This window comes from Tachyglossus aculeatus, chromosome 21 (genome assembly GCF_015852505.1).
Source record: "Tachyglossus aculeatus isolate mTacAcu1 chromosome 21, mTacAcu1.pri, whole genome shotgun sequence".
Taxonomy (NCBI): Eukaryota; Metazoa; Chordata; class Mammalia; order Monotremata; family Tachyglossidae; genus Tachyglossus; species Tachyglossus aculeatus.
Genome location: NC_052086.1, coordinates 19,687,869 through 19,713,448, shown reverse-complemented (window position 1 = coordinate 19,713,448; position 25,580 = coordinate 19,687,869). Strand labels below are relative to the sequence as shown.

The 25,580-nt window shown below is 49.1% G+C and overlaps 1 protein-coding gene across 4 annotated transcripts in view; it reads right to left on the bottom strand.

The window, feature by feature from the left end:
* The window catches only part of SEC14L2 (SEC14 like lipid binding 2), a 31,455-nt gene extending 8,976 nt beyond the window's left edge, over positions 1-22,479 (bottom strand). The window contains exons 1-8 of one of the 4 annotated variants that reach the window (XM_038763499.1): positions 22,369-22,479; positions 18,095-18,170; positions 6,431-6,474; positions 5,986-6,045; positions 5,490-5,678; positions 3,176-3,271; positions 2,958-3,018; positions 1,008-1,091 (exon numbers count right to left, since the gene is read on the bottom strand). In XM_038763499.1, coding sequence (XP_038619427.1) covers positions 1,008-1,091; positions 2,958-3,018; positions 3,176-3,271; positions 5,490-5,678; positions 5,986-6,045; positions 6,431-6,474; positions 18,095-18,170; positions 22,369-22,422 — 664 coding nt within the window. In that variant the 5' untranslated portion in view covers positions 22,423-22,479. The remainder of the gene's footprint in view (positions 1-1,007; positions 1,092-2,957; positions 3,019-3,175; positions 3,272-5,489; positions 5,679-5,985; positions 6,046-6,430; positions 6,475-18,094; positions 18,171-22,368) is intronic. The other 3 variants (XM_038763502.1, XM_038763501.1, XM_038763503.1) reach the window with 3 other exon arrangements.
* Positions 22,480-25,580: the final 3,101 nt, after the last annotated feature.

The window sequence follows — 25,580 nt, the reverse complement described above, 5'->3', positions numbered from 1 at the left end:
CACATAGTAAGCGCTTAACAAATACCACAAAAAAATGACCTGTTCTCTTTCTGACTTAGGTAGTGAGCCCCATGTGGGACAAGGGACTGTGTCCCGACCCGATTATCTTGTATCTATCCCAGAGCCTGGCACCTAGTAAGCGCTTAGCAAATACCACGATTATCAGGAACACCATATGTGGTCCCGAGGACATGGAGCTGGTCCTCGGGGGCCCTTGAAGTGCTTGAGCCTAGGGTCAATTGTTTCTTTTCCCTTTTGAAGGTCTTCTGCTAGCTCAGCCTTCAGGTGGGTTCGCTGAGGGAACTGGCAGATGGGGATGAGAGAAAACATTGAACCCGTCTACACAGTAGTAGCTGGGGAGATGGGGGCAAAGTGACTATGCCCCCCACACAAAACTTTCTCTCTTCTCAGATGACAGACAAGTTCTCATTTCACCTCACTATGGAGAAGCAGGGACAGGAAGGGAGAGTGGTCCTCCTTTTACAGAAGGAGAAACTGAGCCACCAAAGTCTCGTCATCAAATTTTTCACGAAATCCCCTTTGGATTTGCTCTGGAATAGAGTGTGGGCAGGTGGGATGGAAACCAAGGCGCTCCATCTCCTGTGGGGAGCCCTAAACTCCAGGCCACCCCAAAATGGAGAAAATGTGGCATGCTTTGGTTGGCAGCTCATCGGAGGCATTTCTGGGGTGCTTACTCATCCTTAAGCACCAGGCTTCGACCTTCCTTTCGAAATACAATTCCAAGAGTTGAGGCAAATCCAAGGAAAGGACGGTGAAAAATGAGGTTCCGGCCCTTGCCACCTCTGACTCAACGCCGATGCAGGATGGGCTTCTGGATCGGCAACCCTCCATGGCCTAAGTGGGGTTTGAATCATGGATTTGCATCTGGGGTTGCCATGGGTTCGAATCACGGATTTGCATCTGGGGTTGCCACGGGTTCGAATCATGGATTTGCACCTGGGGTTGCCACATTGGGGGAAACAACTTCCAACCTCCCAGTCACTAACCTCCCAGTACCATGATCTTCTTGCGGGTGTCTTCGCTCAGGAACGGCTTGATGAGATTGTAGGCCACAGGAAAGAGTTTAGGGGCTGGAAAACATCACACGGGGAGAAGGGGGAGTGGAGAGAGGCCATCATTATTATTATTTATTATTAGTTAATCAATCAATCAATCAGTCATATTTATTGAGCGCTTACTGTGTGCAGAGCACTGTACTAAACACTTGGGAAGTCCAAGTTGGCAACATGTAGAGACGGTCCCTACCCAACAGTGGGCTCACAGTCTAGAAGGGGGAGACAGAGAACAAAACAAAACATATTAACAAAATAAAATAAATAGAATATATATGTACAAGTAAAATAAATAGAGTAATAAATAAATAGAGAGATAGGAAGGGAAAGAAATAGAAAATGAAAGAAATATCCCCACATTCTTTACCCCCATGATAATAATAATAATAATGGCATTTATTAAGTGCTTACTATGTGCAGAGCACTGTTCTAAGCGCTTTACCCATGCATTCCCTGTTATTCATTCATTCATTCAATCGTATTTATTGAGTGCTTACTGTATGCAGAGCACTGTACTAAGCGCTTGGGAAGTACAAGTTGGCAACATATAGAGACGGTCCCTACCCAACAACGGGCTCACAGTCTAGAAGGGGCAGACAGACAACAAAACAAAACATGTAGACAGGTGTCAAAATCGTCAGAACAAATAGAATTAAAGCGATATGCACATCATTAACAAAATAAATGAATAGTAAATATGTACAAGTAAAATAGAGTAATAAATCTGTACAAATATACATACAAGTGCTGTGGGGAGGGGGAGAGAAGCAGTGTGGCCTAATGGAAAAAGCATGGGCCTGGGAGATAGAGGATCTGGGTTCTAATCCTGGCCTTGCCACTGGCCTCCTGGGTGACCTGGGGCAAGTCACTGACCTTTGCTGTGCCTCAGTTTCCTCATCTGGTAAAATGGGGACTAAATACTTGTTCTCCCTTCCTCTTGGACTGTTGAGCCCCATCTGGGACAAGGACTGTGTCTTGCACTGTATCTGCTCCAGGGTTACGTTCAGTGCTTGGCACACGGTAAGTGCTTTACACATCATCATCATCATCATCAATCGCATTTATTGAGCGCTTACTGTGTGCAGAGCACTGTACTAAGTGCTTGGGAAGTACAAGTTGGCAACACATAGAGACAGTCCCTACCCAACAGTGGGCTCACAGTCTAAAAGGGGGAGACAGAGAACAGAACCAAACATACTAACAAAATAAAATAAATAGAATAGATATGTACAAGTAAAATAAATAAATAAATAAATAAATAGAGTAATAAATATGTACAAACATATATACATATATACAGGTGCTGTGGGGAAGGGAAGGAGGTAAGATGGGGGGGCTGGAGAGGGGGACGAGGGGGAGAGGAAGGAAGGGGCTCAGTCTGGGAAGGCCTCCTGGAGGAGGTGAGCTCTCAGTAGGGCCTTGAAGGGAGGAAGAGAGCTAGCTTGGCGGATGGGTAGAGGGAAGGCATTCCAGGCCCGGGGGATGACATGGGCTGGGGGTCGATGGCGGGACAGGCAAGAACGAGGTACGGTGAGGAGATTAGCGGCGGAGGAGCGGAGGGTGCGGGCTGGGCTGGAGAAGGAGAGAAGGGAGGTGAGGTAGGAGGGGGTGAGGTGATGGACAGCCTTGAAGCCCAGGGTGAGGAGTTTCTACCTGATGCGCAGATTACACATACCATGCAAGTACGCACACACACAGAACCCCAGAGATGGGAGAGGCAGCCTAGCTGAATCCTACATCTGACTGATGGGCCTCCGAATAATAGGTTTATTGGGCATCCCCCATCCAGTGCCAAGGATAAATCCACCTTCATGCCTATTTGTAGAATGGCAGCGCCCTTCCCCTCTCTTTTAGCTGACTTTCCCACCCCAGATCCCAGCTCACCTTTAATAACAAACAGGCGCCTCAGGGTTTCAGGATAATTTTCTTCAAACATGCAGAGGAACTATGAAACCAACGCAATCCTGGTCAGAGCTTTCACCCTTCCTCGAGATGCCTGTTTCCCGATGAGCCCAAGGATATCCCGTTCACGCTCCAGTGTTCCTTTCCTTCCCCTCCCTCAACCCCCCGAGCCCCGGCAGGCGGACGCCTCTCCCCTTCACCTCTCCATAGGCCTCCACTGCTGGTTTCCAAAGATGCTTGAGGCCAAGTCCCTCACAGTCGTAAATCATGGTGATTGTCTCGACTTTCTTCCCCATCTGCACGGAATGGAGGGACCCAGGAAATCAGTCAGACACTTTTTTAAAAAAATGGCATTTTGTTAAGCGTTTATTATGCACCAGGCACTGGACTAAGCACTGGGGTAGAGATAGTTTCTAGACTGTGAGCCCGCCTTCTAGACTTTGGTAGGGACCTTCTCTATATGTTGCCAACTTGTACTTGTACTTCCCAAGCACCTAGTACAGTGCCCTGCACACAGTAAGCGCTCAATAAATACAACTGAATGAATAGTTGGACACAGTCCATGTTCCACATGGGGTTCACAGTCTTAATCCCCATTTTACAGATGAGGAAACTGAAGCACAGAGAAGTGATGTGATATTAATGTCTGTCTGCCCCTTTAGACTGTAAGCTCATTATAGGCAGGGAATGTGTCTATTTTTGTATTGTACTCTTGCTTCATTCATGCATTCAATCGCATTTATTGAGCGCTTACTGTGTGCAGAGCACTGTACTAAGCGCTTGGGAAGTACAAGTTGGCAACATATAGAGACGGTCCCTACCCAACAGTGGGCTCACAGTCTAGAAGGGGGAGACAGGGAACAAAACAAAACATATTAACAAAATAAAATAAGTAGAATAAATATGTACAAGTAAAATAAATAAATAGAGTAAAAAATCCGTACAAACATATATACATATATACAGGTGCTGTGGGGAAGGGAAGGAGGTAAGGCGGGGGGATGGAGAGAGGGAGAGGAAGGAGGGGGCTCAGTCTGGGAAGGCCTCCTGGAGGAGGTGAGCTCTCAGTAGGGCCTTAGTACTTAGTACACGCGCTTAGTACAATGCTCTGCACACAGTAAGCACTCAATAAATATGACTGACTGACGTGCCGAAGGTCACACAGCAGAAAACAAGTGACAGAGCCATGATTAGAACCCAAGTCCTTCGGACTCCAAGGCCCACGCTCTATCCACTAGACTATGCTGCTTCCCAGGCTGCACCTTCTGTCCCTCACGCATGTGCAGAGACCCACGCACAGTTCAGTCGGCTGCCGCTCCAAGGAAACAATTTATTTGCTCTTTTCCAACTGGGAGAGTGATAGATTCCTGCTCACCCAGATTCCTGCTCACCGAATCCAAAGTGAGACTCCTCCCAATCACCTGACATCCTAACACCCTCTCCAGGAATCACTGAATGCCTCTCAACTTCACCTTTGGCAACAATTCCATTCCTTCACAGTAATGAAAAACTCATCCGTGCCAGGTACTCTACTGGGTATTGGAGCAACACACACAAAAAAATGCCACAGTCCCTGCCCTTCCGCAGAATTCTAGTGGCGATACGGTAACGTGGCAGAGACGTTTTTAAGGCTTTTCAAAATTACTCCTTTTTTCATTCTCTCTCTGGCATTGGCTATTCGGGCAGGGTAACGTGGGCATTCGCACTCCGATTTCATGGAGCAAGATGGCTGGAGGAGGGGAAGGAGAAGGCATGGCAGAGGTAAGAGTGTGAGGCCCTTCTAGGATGAAGGAACGGGACAGGGGAGGCTTTCCTCATCCGGAAATGACAATGGGGTGTTCTCCCTGGAATATTGTGGGTGGAGGACTCCAATAACTCAAGAAGCAGCATGGCTCAGTGGAAAGAACATGGGAGTCAGGGGTCATGGGTTCAAATCCCGCCTTTGGTCAGGGGTCAGGGGTTCGAATCCCGGCTTTGGAGTCAGGGGTCATGGGTTCAAATCCCGGCTCTTCCAATTGTCAGCTGTGTGACTTTGGGCAAGTCACTTCACTTCTCTGTGCCTCAGTTCCCTCATCTGTAAAATGGGGATGAAGACTGTGAGCCCCCCGTGGGACAACCTGATCTCCTTGTAACCTCCCCAGTGCTTAGAACAGTGCTTTGCATATAGTAAGAGCTTAATAAATGCCATTATTAAGTATTCGTGAATAAGGAGGTGAATGGAGATGACCAGGAAAGGCCAAAAGGTCACTTCTGGGACTCTAAGGCACATTGCTTCCACCAGTGACAGGAAGGGGACTCAGCAGCGTCGATTAGATTCGGCCATTTGACTTCCACGCTACAAAGATGCCATTTTATTCCCGATGAACTGTGACTCAAAGATGCTGTATTCCTAGGAGCCGACTTCACTTGAGCCATGTGGGACGGCTAGGGAGAAGGCAGGGAAGTGGTAACTAGGAGGGCCCACTCACTCTCCTCTGCCCTTCCATTGTCCCCTGCTGTGTCCCCACCCCTCACCTTCTCAGTCTGTCGCCTGCACTCTTCCAACATCAGCTCGCAGTCCCTCAATTTGGTCCGAAGCAGGTCCTGCTTGGAGGCAGAAAGCAGCAGCCCTCTGGCATCGAGGGGTCCAATGACATCATACCTCACGGGACAGCCATCCTTGTCATAGCCGCACATGCCCCCGGAAAAATACTGCTGGATCACCTGGACGCAGATACAGAACAAAGGCAGTGGGTTACAGGGCCGCAGGAGCCGACACCATCCATGGGTCGCTATTTTGGAGTGCACAGATTTAATACTGAGGACCGAGGCTGTGGCCATTCATTCATTCATTCAATCGTATTTATTGAGCGCTTACTGTGTGCACAGCACTGTACTAAGCGCTTGGGAAGTCCAAGTTGGCAACATATAGAGACGGTCCCTACCCAACAGTGGGGCCAAACAAGCTCGGGTCCCGGATTGGGCTCCATTTGGAGGTTTTCAAGATTGAAAGGGCGTAATTTGTCCTCACCTCTGGGGGTTGCCAGCTGGCAATATTGTCCATATCCCTTTGCTTCCGGAACTCCACGTGCTGCAAAGACAAGGAAGCAGCGTGGCTCAGTGGAAAGAACACCGGGCTTTGGACTCAAGAGGTCATGGGTTCAAATCCCGGCTCTCCCAACTGTCAGCTGTGTGACTTTGGGCAAGTCACTTAACTTCTCTGTGCTTCAGTTACCTCATCTGTAAAATGGGGATTAAGACTGTGAGCCCCCGTGGGACAACCTGATCACCTTGTAACCTCCCCAGCGCTTAGAACAGTGCTTTGCACATAGTAAGCGCTCAATAAATGCCATTATTACTATTACTATTATTAAAAGATAGAGGCTAGAACCCAGTGCTCAAATCTGATCTAGGGCGCAAATCAGAATGTGAGGGGGGACTCCGGGGGATACGGGGCACAGGATGGAGTCTCTCACCTTCCGGAGCATGGCCTCAGACTTCGGCAGGTCAAAATTTCGAGCTGCAACAGGAAGGTCAAATCAGGATGAGATCTGGGGCTGACTTCAGTCCTTAACCCTCTCACGTCTCCCCGAGGCTCCCCAGAAGGAGGTCCTCTGTCTGACAACCGATCAGTCAAAGGTACTTCCTGAACATTCATTCATTCATTCGTATTTATTGAGCGCTCACTGTGTGCAGAGCTTGGGAAGTACAAGTTGGCAACGTATAGAGACGGTCCCTACCCAACAACGGGCTCACAGTCTAGAAGGGGGAGACAGACAACAAAACATGCGGACAGGTGTCAAGTCATCAGAATATATAGAAATAAAGCTAGATGCACCTCATCAACAAAATCAATAGAATAGTAAATATGTACAAGTAAAATAAGTAATAAATCTGTACAAACATATATACAGGTGCTGTGGGGAGGGGAAGGAGGTAAGGCATCACTACTGTGGGCCAAATCCATACTTGAGACAGCACACCAGAAGCATAGGACAGGGACCCTGTCCTCAAGGAGCCATCTAATATGGGAGGGAGGCAAACAAATTATTTATAAATACCGGGAGCAGGAAGCAAAAATAGGATGTAACTGGTAACAGCAAGAATATGGAAGACAGAATAGGTAAATGACATGCATCATTCCAAATATACCACTCCTCTGTCAGTATATGTAGGGGTGGAGAATGTTTCCTAAGGGTGGCTGTTGGGCTGATGCATCTGTGGGGCACGTGGATGTGGTTGTGAATTAATCAGGGAAGGCTTCCTGGAGGAGGTGGGCTTCTGTTTTCAGGAGGGATTTGAAAATGGTGAGATCTATTGGTCTGACAAGCGTTCTCCTTCCTCCCTAACGGTCTGGAGGGAGTTCCAGGTGCGAAGAACAGAGGGAATGAAGGGGTCAGAGGTGTTAGAAGGTGATTTTACGAGTTGCAAAGAGTGCGAACTGGGGAGTAATGGGAGAAGAGTTGATGCAGGTAAGCTGGAAAACATCCTTGGTGCCAACGGCAAGACACTTCTGCTTGACGTGGAGAGAAGCGAGCTTTTTCTATGGCCTCAATCGTTCCTCGTGGAATCCCCCAGAATCAGTATAATTCCCCAGTTACAGTGCATCTCTTCCTGATTTCCTGAGGTTGGGATTTCACCTCAGGATACAGGAGAAACCCAGGCCTCTGGGTTGGGATGATCTACCAGGCCATTGGAAAAAGTCCCAGGGGAAAGCGGAGGAGGACGAATGAATGGAAGGAGCTGGTACTATATCCCCAGGACCTAGCTCAGTGCTTAGTACAGCACTTGGCACAAAGTAATTGCTTAACAAATACCACAAAAATAATAATAATAACTGTAGTAGCTGTTATCATTATCCACAGTACACTGGTGCTCTTATGGTACTTCTCATTATCTTGTCTTTTATGTTGATTTGGCATTTTTGCTTCACCCCCATGAGCCCCTTACGGGCCAGGGACCGTATCTAATCCTCCCCATGCATTTCTTCCCAGTGCTCAGTACAGTGCTTTGCACCCAGAAGGGATTTAATCAATGGAGAAGCAGCGTGGCTCAGTGGAAAGAGCCCAGGCTTTGGAGTCAGAGGTCATGGGTTCAAATCCCGGCTCCGCCAATTGTCAGCTGTGTGACTTTGGGCAAGTCACTTCACTTCTCCAGGCCTCTCATCTGTAAAATGGGGATGAAGCCTGTGAGCCCACCGTGGGACAACCTGATTACCTTGTACCCCACCCCAGAACTTAGAACAGTGCTTTGCACATAGTAAGCGCTTAATAAATGCCATTATTATTATTATTATTATTATTATTATTATTATTATTATTATTATTACAACTCCTACTGCTGCATCCCTGATAAATAACACAGATGGGACTAGTGGCAGTGGGAGGAAGGTCCTCATTTATCCAAACAGAATGAACTCTGAGCCCCCTTATCACCAGCCCTCCTCTGACCCAAAGTCTTATCTCCTCTAAAGTCCAACTTCCAGTTCCCAATGAGCCCTGACCTGGGATTCCAGAGATCCGAACGGAATCGTCCCCTCACTCCCTCCCCATCGGCGGAGCTGGCCAGAGCGGGAAGAGTGCCAGGAAGACTGGGCAGGACGGACTGTGAGCTACTTATGGGCAGAGAACACGTCAACCAACTCCTTTATAGCGTACTCTCTCAGGCTCTTAGTACAGTGCTCTGCACACAGTAAATGCTCAATAAATACCACTGATTGATAGATTGATTGACAGAGCTTCACCTTTGGTTCCTGAAGTCCTGGTGATGGCCCTCAGAGGCCCTCCTTGCCCTTCACTACCACCGGCAGCAGGGTTAGGGGACCCCAGGTTAGGGGAAGGAGGCATGTGGGATGAAAAAGCTGCATTTGGGGCCCTTTTCCAGAATAGATCTCCGTAACTCTCCCGACCCCTCGTCCTACCACCCTGGATGGGAACCATTCCCAGAATTCCCATCCTTGTCCTCTCCACCCAAAGGCTTAGCATCTCAGGAAGGTGCCTTGGTGTTCCCACCCTGCCAGAACACAGGAGCAGCACGCTGGTCTTGGGGCCTGGAAATTCCCTTCTTCTGCATTGCCTGCCTAGCAGTGAACTGCACCATCCTAGATATGGGAGTGGAAGTGGGTGCAGGAGTTTATTCTGAAAGCAGGGAACTTTTCTACCAACTCTGTTGTACTGAACTCTCCCCAGCGCTTAGTACAATGCTCTGCCCACAGTAATCACTCAATTAATGCCACTGATGACGATACCGTAAGGGACTCTGAGAGGTCAGTCTTTTCTTTTCTCCATGCCACTCCGGCCTTGTGAGACTCTTCGTCCCGTCTCTAAACCTCCAGCCAAACCCCGCCAGAATCTAATCCCTCATGCTGCAGCTTAAGCCTGCTTCCTTTTGTTCTGTTTTGGAGGAGCTACAGAACAGCCTGCCATGAAACTCTGAATTCTGGATATTTTAATATCATGACTTCAGCAGGCGGTTAGAATGACAGTTTGAAAAAAATGGAAAAAGATCCTGAGCGAATACCGCCTACTGTTTAGTGGCTGTTACAGTTCCGGCCCGGTTTTCCACCCAGACGAAGAGGGATTGGGAGCAGATCAGTAGCGTGGTCTAGCACAGGCCTGGGACCTGGGTTCTTATCCTGGCTCTGCCACCTATCTGCTGTGTGACCCTGGGCAAGTCACTTCACTTCTCTGGGCCTCAGTTACCTCATCTGTAAAATGGGAATTAAAATTGTAAACCCAATATGGGACGTGGACCCTAACCAATCTGATTAGCTTGTATCTACCCCAACGCTTAGTACAGTGCCTGGCGCTTAGAACACAGGCCTGGGTGTCAGAGGACGTGGGTTCTAATCCTGGCTCCGCCACTTATCTGCCGTATGACCTTGGGCAAGCTGCTGAACTTCTCTGTGCCTCAGTTGCCTCATCTGTAAAATGGGGATGAAGACTGTGAGCCCCCCGTGGGACAACCTGATCACTTTGTATCCTCCCCAGCGCTTAGAACAGGCGCACATAGTAAGCGCTTAATAAATGCCATTATTATTATTATTCTCTATGCTTCAGTTACCTCATTTGTAAAATGAGGGTTAAGACTATGAGTCCCACGTGGGACAAACTGATTACCTTGTATTTACCCCAGCACTTAGAAGAGTGCTCAGCACAGAGTAAGTGCTTAAGAAATACCATTATTATTATTATTAAGCACTTGACAAATACCATCAAAGAAAGAAAACGTTAGCACCGCTTCTCATATTTCAGCCCAGTGGGCCCCACAGACCCAAGGCTGAGTTTAAGGAGATAAAGCAAGAGGAGGACCAGCGGGGCATGCCCCATAGCTGGCCCAAGGGTCAATCAATCAATCAATCAATCGTATTTATTGAGCGCTTACTATGTGCAGAGCACTGTACTAAGCGCTTGGGAAGTACAAATTGGCATCACATAGAGACAGTCCCTACCCAACAGTGGGCTCACAGTCTAAAAGGGGGAGACAGAGAACTGAACCAAACATACCAACAAAATAAAATAAGTAGGATAGAAATGTACAAGTAAAATAAATAAATAAATAAGTAAATAGAGTAATAAATATGTACAACCATATATACATATATACAGGTGCTGTGGGGAAGGGAAGGAGGTAAGACGGGGGGATGGAGAGGGAGACGAGGGGGAGAGGAAAGAAGGGGCTCAGTCTGGGAAGGCCTCCTGGAGGAGGTGAGCTCTCAGCAGGGCCTTGAAGGGAGGAAGAGAGCTAGCTTGGCGGATGGGCAGAGGGAGGGCATTCCAGGCCCGGGGGATGACGTGGGCCGGGGGTCGATGGCGGGACAGGCGAGAGCGAGGTACAGTGAGGAGATTAGTGGTGGAGGAGCGGAGGGTGCGGGCTGGGCAGTAGAAGGAGAGAAGGGAGGTGAGGTAGGAGGGGGCGAGGTGATGGACAGCCTTGAAGCCCAGGGTGAGGAGTTTCTGCTTGATGCGCAGATTGATCGGTAGCCATTGGAGGTTTTTGAGGAGGGGAGTAATATGTCCAGAGCGTTTCTGGACAAAGATAATCCGGGTCCCAGATAAGGAGGGCTGCTTTCTGAGGGGGAGGAGGAGGAGTGACTAGTGACTCGTCCCCGATGAGAAGCAGCGTGGCTCAGTGGAAAGAGCCTGGGCTTTGGAGTCAGAGGTCATGGGTTCAAATCCCGACTCCACCAATTGTCAGCTGTGTGACTTGGGGCAAGTCACAACTTCTCTGCACCTCAGTTCCCTCATCTGTAAAATGGGGATTAAGACTGTGAGACTCCCGTGGGTCAACCTGATCACCTTGTAACCTCCCCAGCGCTTTGAACAGTGCTTTGCACATAGTAAGCGCTTAATAAATGCCATCATTATTATGATCACTTCACCACCAGCTCGTCTAAACTCGGGAGACTGCCCGAAAGCCATCCTGACTAGCAACATCCTGGGAGGCTGGGAATGGAGGTTTGGACGGCCCTAAAGTCCTCCGTCATCCAGGGGTCACGTGCCGAGAGCAGGGCTTCTGGGTGGGCGCCGTCATGAAAAGTTGCTACTCCACAGCCCGCACTCTGCCAACTTCACACGAACGCCGGGCCTCAGGCCGCCTCCACGTAGACACTCCTAGTATCTCTATAGGAAAATTCCGTGGAAATAAGGCCACTTGCTAGTGGAAAAATACCCAAAGCTGTGTTTAAGACATTCCTCAGAGGAAACTGAGAACATCAGAAACACCATCACTGCGTCAGGCTAAATAATCGCACACACACACACACGCCCCGCCTCTCCCCACTAGTGGGTTGCAAGTAGGAAGGCTTCTAGACTGTGAGCCCGTTGTTGGGTAGGGACCGTTTCTATATGCTGCCGTTTTGTACTTCCCAAGTACAGTGCTCCGCACACAGTAAGCGCTCAATAAATACAACTGAACGAATGAAGAAGGAGCAAGACAGCACCTAGGCTGAAGGGGAAGCCAGGCTACGGGGGCCACTTCAAGCCTCCCTCCCCCGGCTAATCCACCCCCACTCCGCCCCGTCATTCTCCTTGGCCGGAACAGGACCCTGAGATGGCAAAGGGGACAAGTGGCATTATCTCCCCAGGGGAGAGAGAGTGAACTGTGAGTTTTCTTATCTCCAGAGGGCTGCTCAGGTTTCCCCTTATCTGCTGAAGTCTAAAATCCAGGATATTCAACCTGGGCCTTGACTGGGTTCACCCTTATAATAACTGCGGCACACGTGGCACTGTTCTAAGCGCTGGGGTGGAGACAAGCTAATCGGACTGGACACAGTCCCCGTCTCACCTGGGGCTCACAGTCTCCATCCTCGTTTTACAGATGGGGTACCCAGTGCACAGAGAAGAGAAGCGACTTGCCCAAGATCGCACAGCAGACAAGCGGCGGAGGAGCTCTATCCACTATGCCACGTCGCTTTTCTTATCCCTTGGAAAGGCCAGGTCTCCTGCTCTCCGCCCCCAGCAGCAGCTCGCCTCCATATAACGATGCGCCTTGGGCCCATTTGCTTCCCGGACTGACCCTAGCAGCTGGCCGGCTGGCCCCGGAGCCGTGGATGACTGAACGCCGGTTGGATTCAGCTTGGGAGAAGTGGGTTTGGGGCCTATGACTGCTGGTCATGTTGCTTTTTTCCACCGCCTCCTCTTTCCTTCCATTCTCAGGTCCTCCTTCCCCACTGGGCACCTCCAGCCTGGTCTCTCTGCTAAACCCTCGCCGGTCACTGTCAATCAAAGGTGCCAGTGTCGCTCCTGCTCCCCCACAGTTTGAGACGGGATGGGGGCCCAGGTCATCATTCATTCATTCAAATCATATTTATTGAGCGCTTACGGTGGGCAGAGCACTGTACTAAGCGCTTGGGAGGTACAAGTTGGCAACATATAGAGACGGTCCTTACCCAACAGTGGGATCACAGTCTAGAAGGGGGAGATAGAGAACAAAACAAAACATATTAACAAAATAAAATAAATAATGTACAAATAAAATAGAGTAATAAATCTGTACAAATGTATATACATATATACAGGTGCTGTGGGGAGGGGAAGGAGGGGGAGAGGAAGGAGGGGGCTCAGTTTGAGAAGGGCCTGAGGCATGAAGGCCTTAGACATGATGGCATTTGAACCTCAGGGAGCCAATACGAATAATAATCAATCAATCAATCAATCACATTTATTGAGCGCTTACTGTGTGCAGAGCACTGTACTAAGCGCTTGGGAAGTACAAGTTAGCAACATATAGAGACAGTCCCTACCCAACAGTGGGCTTGTGGTGTTTGTTAGGTGCTTACTGTGTGCCAGGCACCGTACTAAAACGCTGGGGTGGAAACGACTTTTAGACTGTGAGCCCACTGTTGGGTAGGGACTGTCTCTATACGTTGCCAATTTGTACTTCCCAAGTGCTTAGTACAGTGCTCTGCACATAGTAAGCGCTCAATAAATACGATTGATGATGATGAAACGAGCACATTGGATTGGACACAGTCCCTGTCCCACATGGGGCTCACAGTCTCAATCCCCATTTTACAGACGAGATGACTGAGGCCCAGAGAAGTGAAGTGACTTGTCCACGGTCACACAGCAGACAAGTGACAGAGTCGGGATGAGAATCCACGCCCTTCTGACTCCCGAGCCTGTGCTCTATCCAATAACGCCATGCTGCTTCTAACGAGGTTAGAGGGAAACACTCTCGGCATCACTTCCTGGCTGCTTCCCTGGAGTGAGAGGTGTGTGAGAGGCAGGGAGGAGGGAGAATCTTTTTCAAATACAGAATTCTCAGGTGGATCTTGCTCACCAGAGAGCTGGGATTTACGGAAAGGAAGAGCTGGGCCCCAGTGGCCTCCCAGGTGTGGGAAACAAACAAGCTAAACAGCGGGAAGAAAATTCCCCTGGGATTGGCAGAGGCAGCTCAGACTAATTTAAGTGGCTGTACCAAGGAGACGGAAGCCAGAAACTGTGGTAAACTCCCTGCCCCACAGAGCCTGTTTCCCCCTTGATAAAACTGGCAACCTACTGCTCAAAGGCTGTATGCTTTTTATTATTATTATTATTAATAGTAATAATAATAATGATGATATTTTTAAAGTGCTTACTATGTGCCAAGCACTGTACTAAGCACTGGCTTGGTTACAAGCGTATTGGATTGGACACAGTCCCTGTCCCACGTGAGGCTCACAGTCTAAATCCTCATTTTACAGATGAGGTAACTGAGGCCCAGAGAAGTGAAGTGGCTTGCCCAAGGCCGCACAGCAGACAAGTGGCGGAGCCGGAATTAGAACCCATGACCCTCTGACGCCCAGGCCCACGATCTATCCACTCTTCTCGCTGGGTACATTAGGGCCCGCCGAGCAAAGGGGAGTTAGGAAAGTAAAAGAAGCACAGGAGAGGGACTCAGAGACCTGGGTTCTAATCCTGGCTATGCCAAATGGTTGCTGGGTGACCTTGGGCAAGTCACTTAACTTCTCTGTGCCTCAGTTCTCCATGTAGGACAGGGACTGTGTCCAACCTAATTAACTCATACCTACTCCAGAGCTTAGAATAGTGTTCGAAACCCAGTAAGTGCTTAACAATTACAATAAAAAAAAGTAATTTTGTATTTCATGGCTCAGTGGAAAGAGCATGGGCTTTGGAGTCAGAGGTCATGGGTTCAAATCCCGGCTCAGCTGTGTGACTTTGGGCAAGTCACTTAACTTCTCTGTGCCTCAGTTACCTCATCTGTAAAATGGGGATTAAGACTGGGAGCCCCCCGTGGGACAACCAGTTCACCTTGTAACCTCCCCAGCGCTTAGAACAGTGCTTTGCACACAGTAAGCGCTTAATAAATGCTCCCCCTTCTAGACTGTGAGCCCGCTGTTGGGTAGGGACCGTCTCTATATGTTGCCAGCTTGTACTTCCCAAGCGCTTAGTACAGTGCTCTGCACATAGTAAGCACTCAATAAATACGATTGAATGAATGAATGAATTTTTTTAATCAAATGTTTTAACATCTTCCTGCTGGCCCTTTGAGAAGGCCACCGTCGCTCCCTTTTTCCTCCGTACTCACTGCAGTTGAGGTGTCCTGTTCCCACAACAGGGTCAAGTGACAAGTGATGGGTGGGACGTGGGTGCTTTCGCCCCAAGGCCATTTCAAGAGAAATCCCCCCACCTCAGCCATGCTTTGCTTCGCACCCCCACTCCAGTTCCAGCCTCCCCATGGATCCAGGCAAGAAGCAGTTTATGTCCGTCGTCGGCCAATGCTGTCATCCGGAACCGGGCCTGAAACCACAACCGGTTCAGCTGCTCCCAATTTATTTTGGGGAGGGGAGACCTACTATTATGGGGAAGTGAGATGCAGCATGGCCGGAGGACCTGGATTCAAATCTTGGCTCTGCCCCTTGCCTGTTCGATGTCCTTGGGCAAATCACTTAACTTCTCTGTGCCTCAGTTTCCTCATCTGTAAAATGAGGATTGGACCCTACTCCCTCTGTTCTAAATGCTGGGGAGGTTACAAGTTGATCACGTTGTCCCACGGGAGGCTCACGGTCTTCACCCCCATTTTACAGATGAGGTAACTGAGGCACAAAGAAGTTGAGTGACTTGCCCAAAGTCACACAGCTGGCAATTGGCGGAGCTGGGATTTGAACCCATGACCTCTGACTCCAGAGCCACACTGCTTCTCCTTCCCCCTTCCTTCCTCTCCCCCTCGTCCCCCTCTCCATCTCCCTCATCTTACCTCCTTCCCTTCCCCACAGCACCTGTATATATGTATGTTTGTACATATTTATTACTCTATTTATTTATTTATTTATTTTACTTGTACATATCTATTCTATTTATTTTATTTTGTTAGTATGTTTGGTTTTGTTCTCTGTCTCCCCTTTAAGACTGTGAGCCCACTGTTGGGTAGGGACTGTCTCTATATGTTGCCAATTTGTACTTCCCAAGCGCTTAGTACAGTGCTCTGCACACAGTAAGTGCTCAATACATACGATTGATTGATTGATTGAGTCTCTTAGACTGTAAACCCCATGTGGGACAGGGACTGTGTCCAACCTGCTTATCTCGTACCCACCCCAGCGCTTAGTACAGTGCCGGGCATGCAGTATCAAGTATCAGAGTCATCATCATGTCTGAAGACTTTCTAGGCTCCATACAGTCGTGGGTTAGCCTATCTGGAGTCTATAGCAGGTGAACATCTGAATCCTAAGGGGATTTTAGCACAGGAGGGTATCAGGGATAGAGAATATTGGGTTGAAGGGACTATTGGTTTGATCCAGCACAGAATATACTTCGTATGTGAGAGTTCTGCATGCAAAAATGTACAGAAGGAAAGGATCGAAATGGAGTGTGAGCCTCCACTTGAGAAGCAGGGACCGTGTCTTATTCCCACCTGTTTATTCTTTCCAAAAGTTTAGTACAGTGCTCATTCTGGGCAGGGAACACGTCTGCCAACTCTGTTTTACTGTACTCTCCCAAGCACTTAGAGAAGTAGCATGGCCTAGTGGCAAGGCCACGGGCTTGGGAGTCAGAGGTCGTGGGTTCAAATTCCTCCTCGGCCACTTGCCTGCTGTGTGACCTTGCGCAAACATTTACCTTCTCTGTCCTTCAGTTACCTCACCTGTAAAATGGGGATTGAGGCTGTGAGTCCCACGTGGGACAATCTGATAACCTTGCATCTCCCCTAGCACTTAGAACAGTGCTTGGCACATAGTAAGCGCATAATAAATGCCATTATTATTATTATTATTGTATCTCCTCCAGTGCTTAGAGCAGTGCTTGGCACATAGTAAGCGCTTAACAAATGCCATTATTATTATTGAGCTGCAAGTGTTGTACACAGCAAGCACTCAATAAATACCATCGATGATGACAGTACAATGCTCGGCAAACGGTAAATGCTTAATAATTACTATTACTATTATTCCTGCCAATAGAGGCACCTCGGCCAAGTCTCACGGATTCGGGCCCTGAAGCCAACAGATTACATCCTGGAATCTCTCCATCAAAAGTCGGGAGCTTGGAGAGAGAGAAACGGCCTGCCCGGCCAGATTGAGTCCTCTCGGGGTTCCAAAAACCTCAGTCAATCCGGCTGTCCTGAAAGATGCCATTTGGAAGCATCGGGACAAGTCGCTTCGTTGGCTTTTAGACTTTTAGACTGTGAGCCCACTGTTGGGTAGGGACTGTCTCTATATGTTGCCAATTTGTACTTCTCAAGCGCTTACTCTGCACATAGTAAGCGCTCAATAAATACGATTGATGATGATGATGGCTCAGATGAGAAGATCTACTTTAGGGTGACAGCCTGAGGAGTCAAACACTCGCTTCCTGTCAGCTCCGCCACTGACTTCCAGTAGGTCCCGGGACGGGTCACCTCCCCCGTCTCCCTCCGAAGGTCCTCCCCTCGCCTCCCCAAATCGGTAAATGGCTTTATCGAGTCCGCTGAAGTCTGAACCATCAGATGCTCTAGAGTCACGTGGGAGGGGGGAGGGGCCGTTGTGCCACCTTCTGCAATCTGGCTGTACCTCGATGTCACGTGGCCCCCCCCATGGCTAGAAAGTGTGTGTGTGTGTGTGTGTGTGTGTGTGTGTGTGTGTGTGTGTGTGTGTGTGTGTGATATGACTTCCCACTTTCGGGCGCTCATTCATTCATTCATTCAATCGTATTTATCCCCCTTCTAGACTGTGAGCCCGCTGTTGGGTAGGGACAGGCCTTCAAGGTCCCTTCAAGGCCCTACTGAGAGCTCACCTCCTCCAGGAGGCCTTCCCAGACTGAGCCCCTTCCTTCCTCTCCCCCTCGTCCCCCTCTCCATCCCCCCCTTCTTACCTCCTTCCCTTCCCCACAGCACCTGTATGTATGTATATATGTTTGTACATATTTATTACTCTATTTATTTATTTTACTTGTACATATCTATTCTATTTATTTTATTTTGTTAGTACGTTTGGTTTTGTTCTCTGTCTCCCCTTTAAGACTGTCAGCCCACTGTTGGGTAGGGACTGTCTCTATATGTTGCCAATTTGTACTTCCCAAGCGCTTAGTACAGTGCTCTGCACATAGTAAGCGCTCAATAAATACGATTGATGATGATGAATAGCAGGGAGTGTTAAGGCGATGCCATCGCCACACAAAGGCCCAATACCCAGCTTTCCCGTCATCCCTGGCTCTTCCCCTCACCTCGGAGCCAGCGCAGGAGGAAGTAGTCGTCGGGGTTGTGTAGCGAAGGCAGCACATCCTGGAGGTGCTCCCGGAACTATGGAAAGAGACAGCTGTGTCGGTGGCAACTCCCACACATCCCCGGCTACTTCCAGCTCCGCGCCTATGTGCCCCCATCCCGCCAACCCATTGGCTTCTCCTCCCGTTCCCCTAGGCCCTTCTTGTATGATGACACTGCAGAATGATGACACTGCCAACCCACTGCATCCCAGGGGTTATAGTCCAGACAGTCAAGGCCTCTGAACCTTTCCTGGCTGCGGGCTACTGTCCCTGGGCAGGTTCCCCTGGTCATTCACTTCCCTGATCAGTGCCAGAGGTGAAAGATAAAAGCTCTGAAAGTTCCACCTCCTTCCCCACCCAACTTCACCCCTGTAATTGCCCAAGGCTCTGGTTGGCTAAGGCCCTCTGCCCAATCCCATTATGTTTGGGAATTACACAACCCCTAGTAATAACAATAATAATAATGGTGGTATTTGTTAAGTGCTTACTATGTACAAAGCACTATTCTAAGCGCTGGGGGGGCATACAAGGTGATCAGGTTGTCCCATCTGGGGCTCACAGTCTTAATCCCCATTTTACAGATGAGATAACAGGCACAGAGAAGTTAAGTGGCTTGCCCAAGGTCACACAGCTGACAAGTGGCGGAGCCGGGATTCGAACCCATGACCTCTGACTCCCAAGCCCGCACTCTTTCCACTGAGCCACGAGTCCACAGAGTTCTAAGCCTAAGCCACAGACTACTAGCCACCTTTCTCAAGAGGGTCCCTATTTTGGGGATCCAACTGCTGCCTTATCCCATCCCACAGGTCATATTTGAGCCCAGTGGCCACCACCTCCAGCAGTTTGACCACTTGACCATATGCTTCAGAGAAGCAGCGTGGCTCAGTGGAAAGAGCCCGGGCTTTGGAGTCAGAGGTCACGGGTTCAAATCCCAGCTCTGCCAGTTGTCAGCTGTGTGACTTTGGGTAAGTCACTTCACTTCTCTGGGCCTCAGTGACCTCACCTGTAAACTGGGGATTAAGGCTGTGAGGCCCCCGTGGGACAACCTGATCACCTTGTAACCTGAACAGTGCTTTGCACATAGTAAGCGCTTAATAAATGCCATCATCATCATCATCATTATTATTATTATATGGAACAAAGCCATCTTAGGGGAGGTTTTTTGTGGGGGCTCTTTTTCTCTCTCTCTTTCTTACAGGCTTGCAGGAGTCTCACGACTTGGAGAACAACAGTGGCACTGCCAATGTCTCCCACGTTCTCTCCACCTCGCTCCTTGCCCAGGTTATTTTGACCCAGATTGGCTGTGGAGAGGGCACAGAGCCCAGGAACCAGGGGCCCTGGGTAGATGGCCATTAGCCATGGGGAAGGGTGGCACTGGGTCTCAGACCGAGCCGTGCCCTGAATCAACAAATGCCACAAGGAGATTTATTTCAGGGGTAGTAAGGAAAACAGAGAGAAAATCCAGAGGAAACATCCAAGGGTGGAGGCTGAGGAACAGACACAGGTAGGGGGAGGGTGCCAGTCAGAAGCAGCATGGCCTAGTGGATAGAGCACGGGCCTCGGAATTAGAACAGTGCTTGGCACCTAGTAAGCCCTTAACAAATACCATTATTAGTATTATCAATAATTAGAAGGACCTGGGTTCTAATCCCAGCTCTGCCACTCGTCTCCTGCCGTGTGACTGGGCAAGTCACCTCACTTCTCTGTGCTTCGGTTATCTCATCTGCAAAATGGGGATTAAGACCGTGAGCCCCATGTGGGATTTGGACTGTACACTTGACCCTTTCATTCTTTCATTCATTCAATCGTATTTATTGAGCGCTTACTGTGTGCAGAGCACTGTACTAAGCGCTTGGGAAGTCCAAGTTGGCAACATATAGAGACGGTCCCTACCCAACAGTGGGCTCCCAGTCTAGAAGGGGGAGACAGAGAACAAAACAAAACATATTAACAAAATAAAATAAATAGAATAAATATGTACAAATAAAATAGAGTAATAGCACTTAGTACAGTGTCAAGCGCTTAGTACAGTGCTCTGCATTCATTCATTCAATCGTGTTTATTGAGCGCTTACTGCAGAGCACTGTACTAAGCGCTTGGGAAGTACAAGTTGGCAACATGTAGAGATGGTCCTTACCCAACAGTGGGCTCACAGTCTAGAAAGGGGAGACAGAGAACAAAACAAAACATAATAACAAAATAAAATCAATAGAATAAATATGCACAAATAAAATTGAGTAGTAAATTTGCACAAACATATATACATATCTACTGCACACAGTAAGCATTTAATAAATACAACTGTATGAATGAATGACTGGGTCCAATTTGATTAGCTTGTAGCTACCCCAGCGCTTAGTCCAGTGGTTGGCATCTATAAGCGCTAAACAAGTATCAAAAAGTAAATAATAATAGTAATAATAAAGCTCACCCCTTAAAGGGCAGCGTGGCTCAGTGGAAAGATCACGGGATTTGGAGTCAGAGGTCATGGGTTCGAATCCTGGCTCTGCCACATGTCTGCTGTGTGACCTTGGGCAAGTGACTTAACTTCTCGGAGCCTCAGTTACCTCATCTGTAAATCAATCAATCGTATTTATTGAGTGCTTACTGTGTGCAGAGCACTGTACTAAGCACTTGGGCAGGACAAGTTGGCAACATATACAGACGGTCCCTATCCAACAGTGGGCTCACAGTCTAGAAGACTGTGAAATGGGGATGATGACTGTGAGCCCCACGCGGGACAACCTGATCACCCAGTATCCCCCCCCACAGCACTTAGAACACAGTAAGCACTTAACAAATGCCATTATTATTAAAGGGATGGGGAGTTGGAAGCCAGTAACGGGGAAGGGGCATTCATCCTTGATTTACTTCAGGCTTTCGTTTGACTCAAGACAAGTAAACCTGCTCTTCGATACTCTCTGATCCGGGGGGCCAAGGAGAAACTGAGGCCTTGAGTGGGGAGGGGGGAAGGGGCATCCATCCTTGATTTACTGCAGGCTTTCGTCTGACTCGAGACAAGTAAACCTGCTCTTCGATACTCTCTGATCGGGGGGCCAAGGGGAAACTGAGGCCTTGAGTGGGGAGGGGGGAAGGAGTATCCATCCTTGATTTACTGCAGGCTTTCGTTTGACTCAAGAAAGTAAACCTGCTCTTCGATACTCTCTGATCCGGGGGGGCCAAGGAGAAACTGAGGCCTGGAGTGGGGAGGGGGGAAGGGGCATCCATCCTTGATTTACTGCAGGCTTTCGTTAGACTCAAGACAAGTAAACGTGCTCTTCGATACTCTCTGATCTGGGGGGGGCCAAGGAGAAACTGAGGCCTGGAGTGGGGAGGGGGGAAGGGGCATCCATCCTTGATTTACTGCAGGCTTTCGTTAGACTCAAGACAAGTAAACCTGCTCTTCACTACTCTCTGATCCAGGGGGGCCAAGGAGAAACTGAGGCCTGGAGTGGGGAGGGGGGAAGGGGCATTCATCCTTGTTTTACTGCAGGCTTTCGTTAGACTCAAGACAAGTAAACCTGCTCTTCGCTACTCTCTGATCCGGGGGGGGCCAAGGAGAAACTGAGGCCTGGAGTGGGGAGGGGGGAAGGGGCATCCATCCTTGTTTTACTTCAGGGTTTCGTTAGACTCAAGACAAGTAAATCTGCTCTTCGATACTCTCTGATCCGGGGGGGCCAAGGAGAAACTGAGGCCTGGAGTGGGGGTGGTGGGGGGAAGGGGCATCCATCCTTGTTTTACTGCAGGCTTAGGGTTAGACTCAAGACAAGTAAACCTGCTCTTCGCTACTCTCTGATCCGGGGGGGCCAAGGAGAAACTGAGGCCTGGAGTGGGGAGGGGGGAAGGGACATCCATCCTTGTTTTACTGCAGGATTTCGTTAGACTCAAGACAAGTAAACCTGCTCTTCGATGCTCTCTGATCCGGGGGGGCCAAGGAGAAACTGAGGCCTGGAGTGATGAGGGGGTTTCCAGGAGCTAGAATCCCCATCCCTTCCAGAAATGTCCTGCGTGGGCGAGGCCTGGAGTGGGGCAAGGGGAGGCCTGTCCCTGGGGGGCAGGGGCAAAAGAGGGCTGCCAGGCCCGGAGCTGAAGGCTGCCTTTGTGCCCGGTGCCCACCTCTGGGGATCTCTAAGCAACCGGGGCTCCGGGGAGGCGATGCCCCGGTTGGCAAGGGGGTGCCCGCTGCCCATCCCCTGGGGTGGCACCGGTGTGCGGATGCAGGAGCGGGGGCTCACCTGGGCCAGGGCCTCCTCCTGCTTGGGGCTCAGGTCCCCGACTCTGCCACTCATAGCGGGGCTCGGTGGGCACGGTGGGCACGGTGGGCACGGTGGGCACGGCGGCTGGCTCCAGGCCGGGCCCCGCTCTCCCTTTACTGCCTTTTGGCCGGGCGGCCTGCCAAGCTCCTCCCCTTAAAGAGCCCGGCGGGGCCCTCCGCCCTCCCCTCCGCCCTCCCCTCCATCTGATAATCACAGTAAGAATAACAGTCAATCCTATGATTGAGCGCTTACTGTGTGCACAGCACTGTGCTAAGCGCTTGGGAAGTCCAAGTCGGCAGCATCTAGAGACGGTCCCTACCCCAAGCGGGCTCACAGTCCAGAAGGGGGGAGACAGACGACAAAACAAAACATATTAACTGAATAAAATAAAGAAATAGAGTTATAAATACGTACAAACATATATACATAGATACAGGTGCTGTGGGGAGGGGAAGGAGGTGTGAGCCCACTGTTGGGTAGGGACTGTCTCTATATGTTGCCAACTTGTACTTCCCAAGCGCTTAGTACAGTGCTCTGCACACAGTAAGCGCTCAATAAATACGATTGATGATGATGATGATGAGGTAAGGCAGGGGGGATGGGGAGGGGGAGAGGAAAAAAGGGGCTCAGTCTTGGAAGGTCATCTTTGTTAAGCCCCCGTTTAGACTGTGAGCCCCCGTTTAGACTGTGAGCCCACTGTTGGGTAGGGACTGTCTCTATATGTTGCCAACTTGTACTTCCCAACCGCTTAGTACAGTGCTCTGCACACAGCAAGCGCTCAATAAATACGATTGATTGATTGATTGATTGATTAAGCCTTTACTCTGGGCCAGGCACTGTACTAGACGCTGGGTGGCTACAAGCCAATCGGACTGGACACGGTCCCTGTCCCACATGGGGCTCACCGTCTCCAGCTCCAGATGAGGAAACTGAGGCACAGGGAAGTGAAGGGATTTGCCCACTGTCACACAGCAGACAGGTGGCGGAGCTGGGATTAGAACCCATGACCTTCTGATTCTCAGGCCCATGCTGTAATAATAATAATGGCATTTGTTAAGCACTTACTATGCGCAGAGCACTTTTCTAAGCGCTGAGGGGATACAAGGGGATCAGGTTGTCCCACGTGGGGTTCATCCCCATTTTACAGATGAGGCCCAGAGAAATTAAGTGACTTGCCCAAAATCACACAGTTGACAAGTGGTGGAGCTGGGATTAGAACTCATGACCTGTGGCTCCCAAGCCTGGGCTCTTTCCACTGAGCTTCGCTGCTTCTCTAGCCACTGAGCCATGCTGCTGATGGTACTCGTTAAGCACTTACGATGTGCCAGGCACTGTACTGAGCGCTGGGGTGGCTACAAGTGAACTGGATTGGACACAGTCCCTATCCCATGTGGGGCTCACAATCTCCATCCCCATTTTGCAGATGAGGGAACTGAGGCACAGGGAAGTGAAGTGACTTGCCCACTGTCACACAGCAGACAAGTGGCAGAGCCGGGATTAGAACCCATGAACTTCTGATTTCCAGGCCCATGAGCCGTGCTTCTTATGGTACTTGTTAAGCGCTTGCTAAGTGTCAAGCACTGTTCTAAGCGCTGGGGTAGATATGAGGTAATCAGGTTGGACCAAGTCCCTGTCCCAGATGGGGCTCACACTGTTCATTCCCATTTTACAGATGAGGGAACTGAGGCCCAGGGAACTGAAGTGACTCGCCCACTGTCACACAGCAGACAGGTGGCAGAACCAAGTTAGACGCTCCTTCCATCTCCCAGGCCCTTGCTCTATCCACTAAGCCATCCTGCTTATGGTACTCATTAAGCGCTTACTATGGGCCAAGCACTGTTCTAAGTGCTGGGATAGATACTAGTTAATCAGATAGGACACGTTTGTACAGATTTATTACTCTATTTTACTTGTACAAGTTTACTGTTCTATTTATTTTGCTAATGATGCGCATATAGCTATAATTCTATTTATTCTGACGATTTTGACACCTGTCTACCTGTTTTGTTTTGTTGTCCGTCTCCCCCTTCTAGACTGTGAGCCCGTCGTTGGATAGGGACCGTCTCTACATGTTGCCGATTTGTACTTCCCAAGCACTTAGTTCAGTGCTCTGCACACAGTAAGTGCTCAATAAATACGATTGAATGAATGACCCAGTCCCTGTCCCAAATGGGGTTCCATCTCTTCATCCCCATTTTACAGATGAGGGAACTGAGGCCCAGAGAGGTAAAGGGACTTGCCCGAGGTCACCCAGCAGACAGGTGGCGGAGCCAGGTTGGAACCCAGGTCCTTCTGAAAGCCAGGCCTTGCTTTATCCATTAAGCCATGCTGCTTCTTACCTGGGATTCCTCAGCAAATATCCGGAGCAGGGGTAGATTCCACACAAGGACGCGACTAGATGACAACCAGTCTGAATGGGGAGGATGCCTCTGCTCCCCTCCCTCCATTCCACTAACCTAAATGTGCCGCTTCTAACAGCAGGAGTCCCTCAGGGCTGACATCAATCCCAGAAAAGTATGGGAGCCTCCCTTCCTGCCCTGGATTTCCCGACTTAACTCTGTCCTTGATTCATTCATTCAATCATATTTATTAAGCGCTTACTGTGTGCACAGCACTGTACCAAGCGCTTGGGAAGTACAAGTTGGCAACACATAGAGACAGTCCCTACCCAACAGTGGGCTCACGGTCTAGAAGGGGGAGACAGAGAACAAAACCAAACGTATTAACAAAATGAAATAAATAGAATAGATATGTACAAGTCAAATAAATAAATAAATAAATAGAGTAATAAATATGTACAAACATATATACATATATATAGGTGCTGTGGGGAAGGGAAGGAGGTAAGACGGGGATATATACATACAAAAGCCTCAGTCTCATGATTGAAACATTTCCTTAAAATATATTAATATCTACATATACACACACATAATATGCATATATGTATATATATACATATAATATCCATATATTATTATATTATTATATATTATTATTAGCACTTAGAACAGTGCGTTGCACATAGTAAGTGCTTAATAAATGCCATCATCAGCATATAAAATCAGGGTCTCACCTGGAGAGTTTCCAGTAATAATAATGATGGTACTCGTTAAGAGCTGATCCAGTGGGTCACTGCTTCCCAGACATGCACATAATAATAATAATGTTGATATTTGTTAAGCGCTATG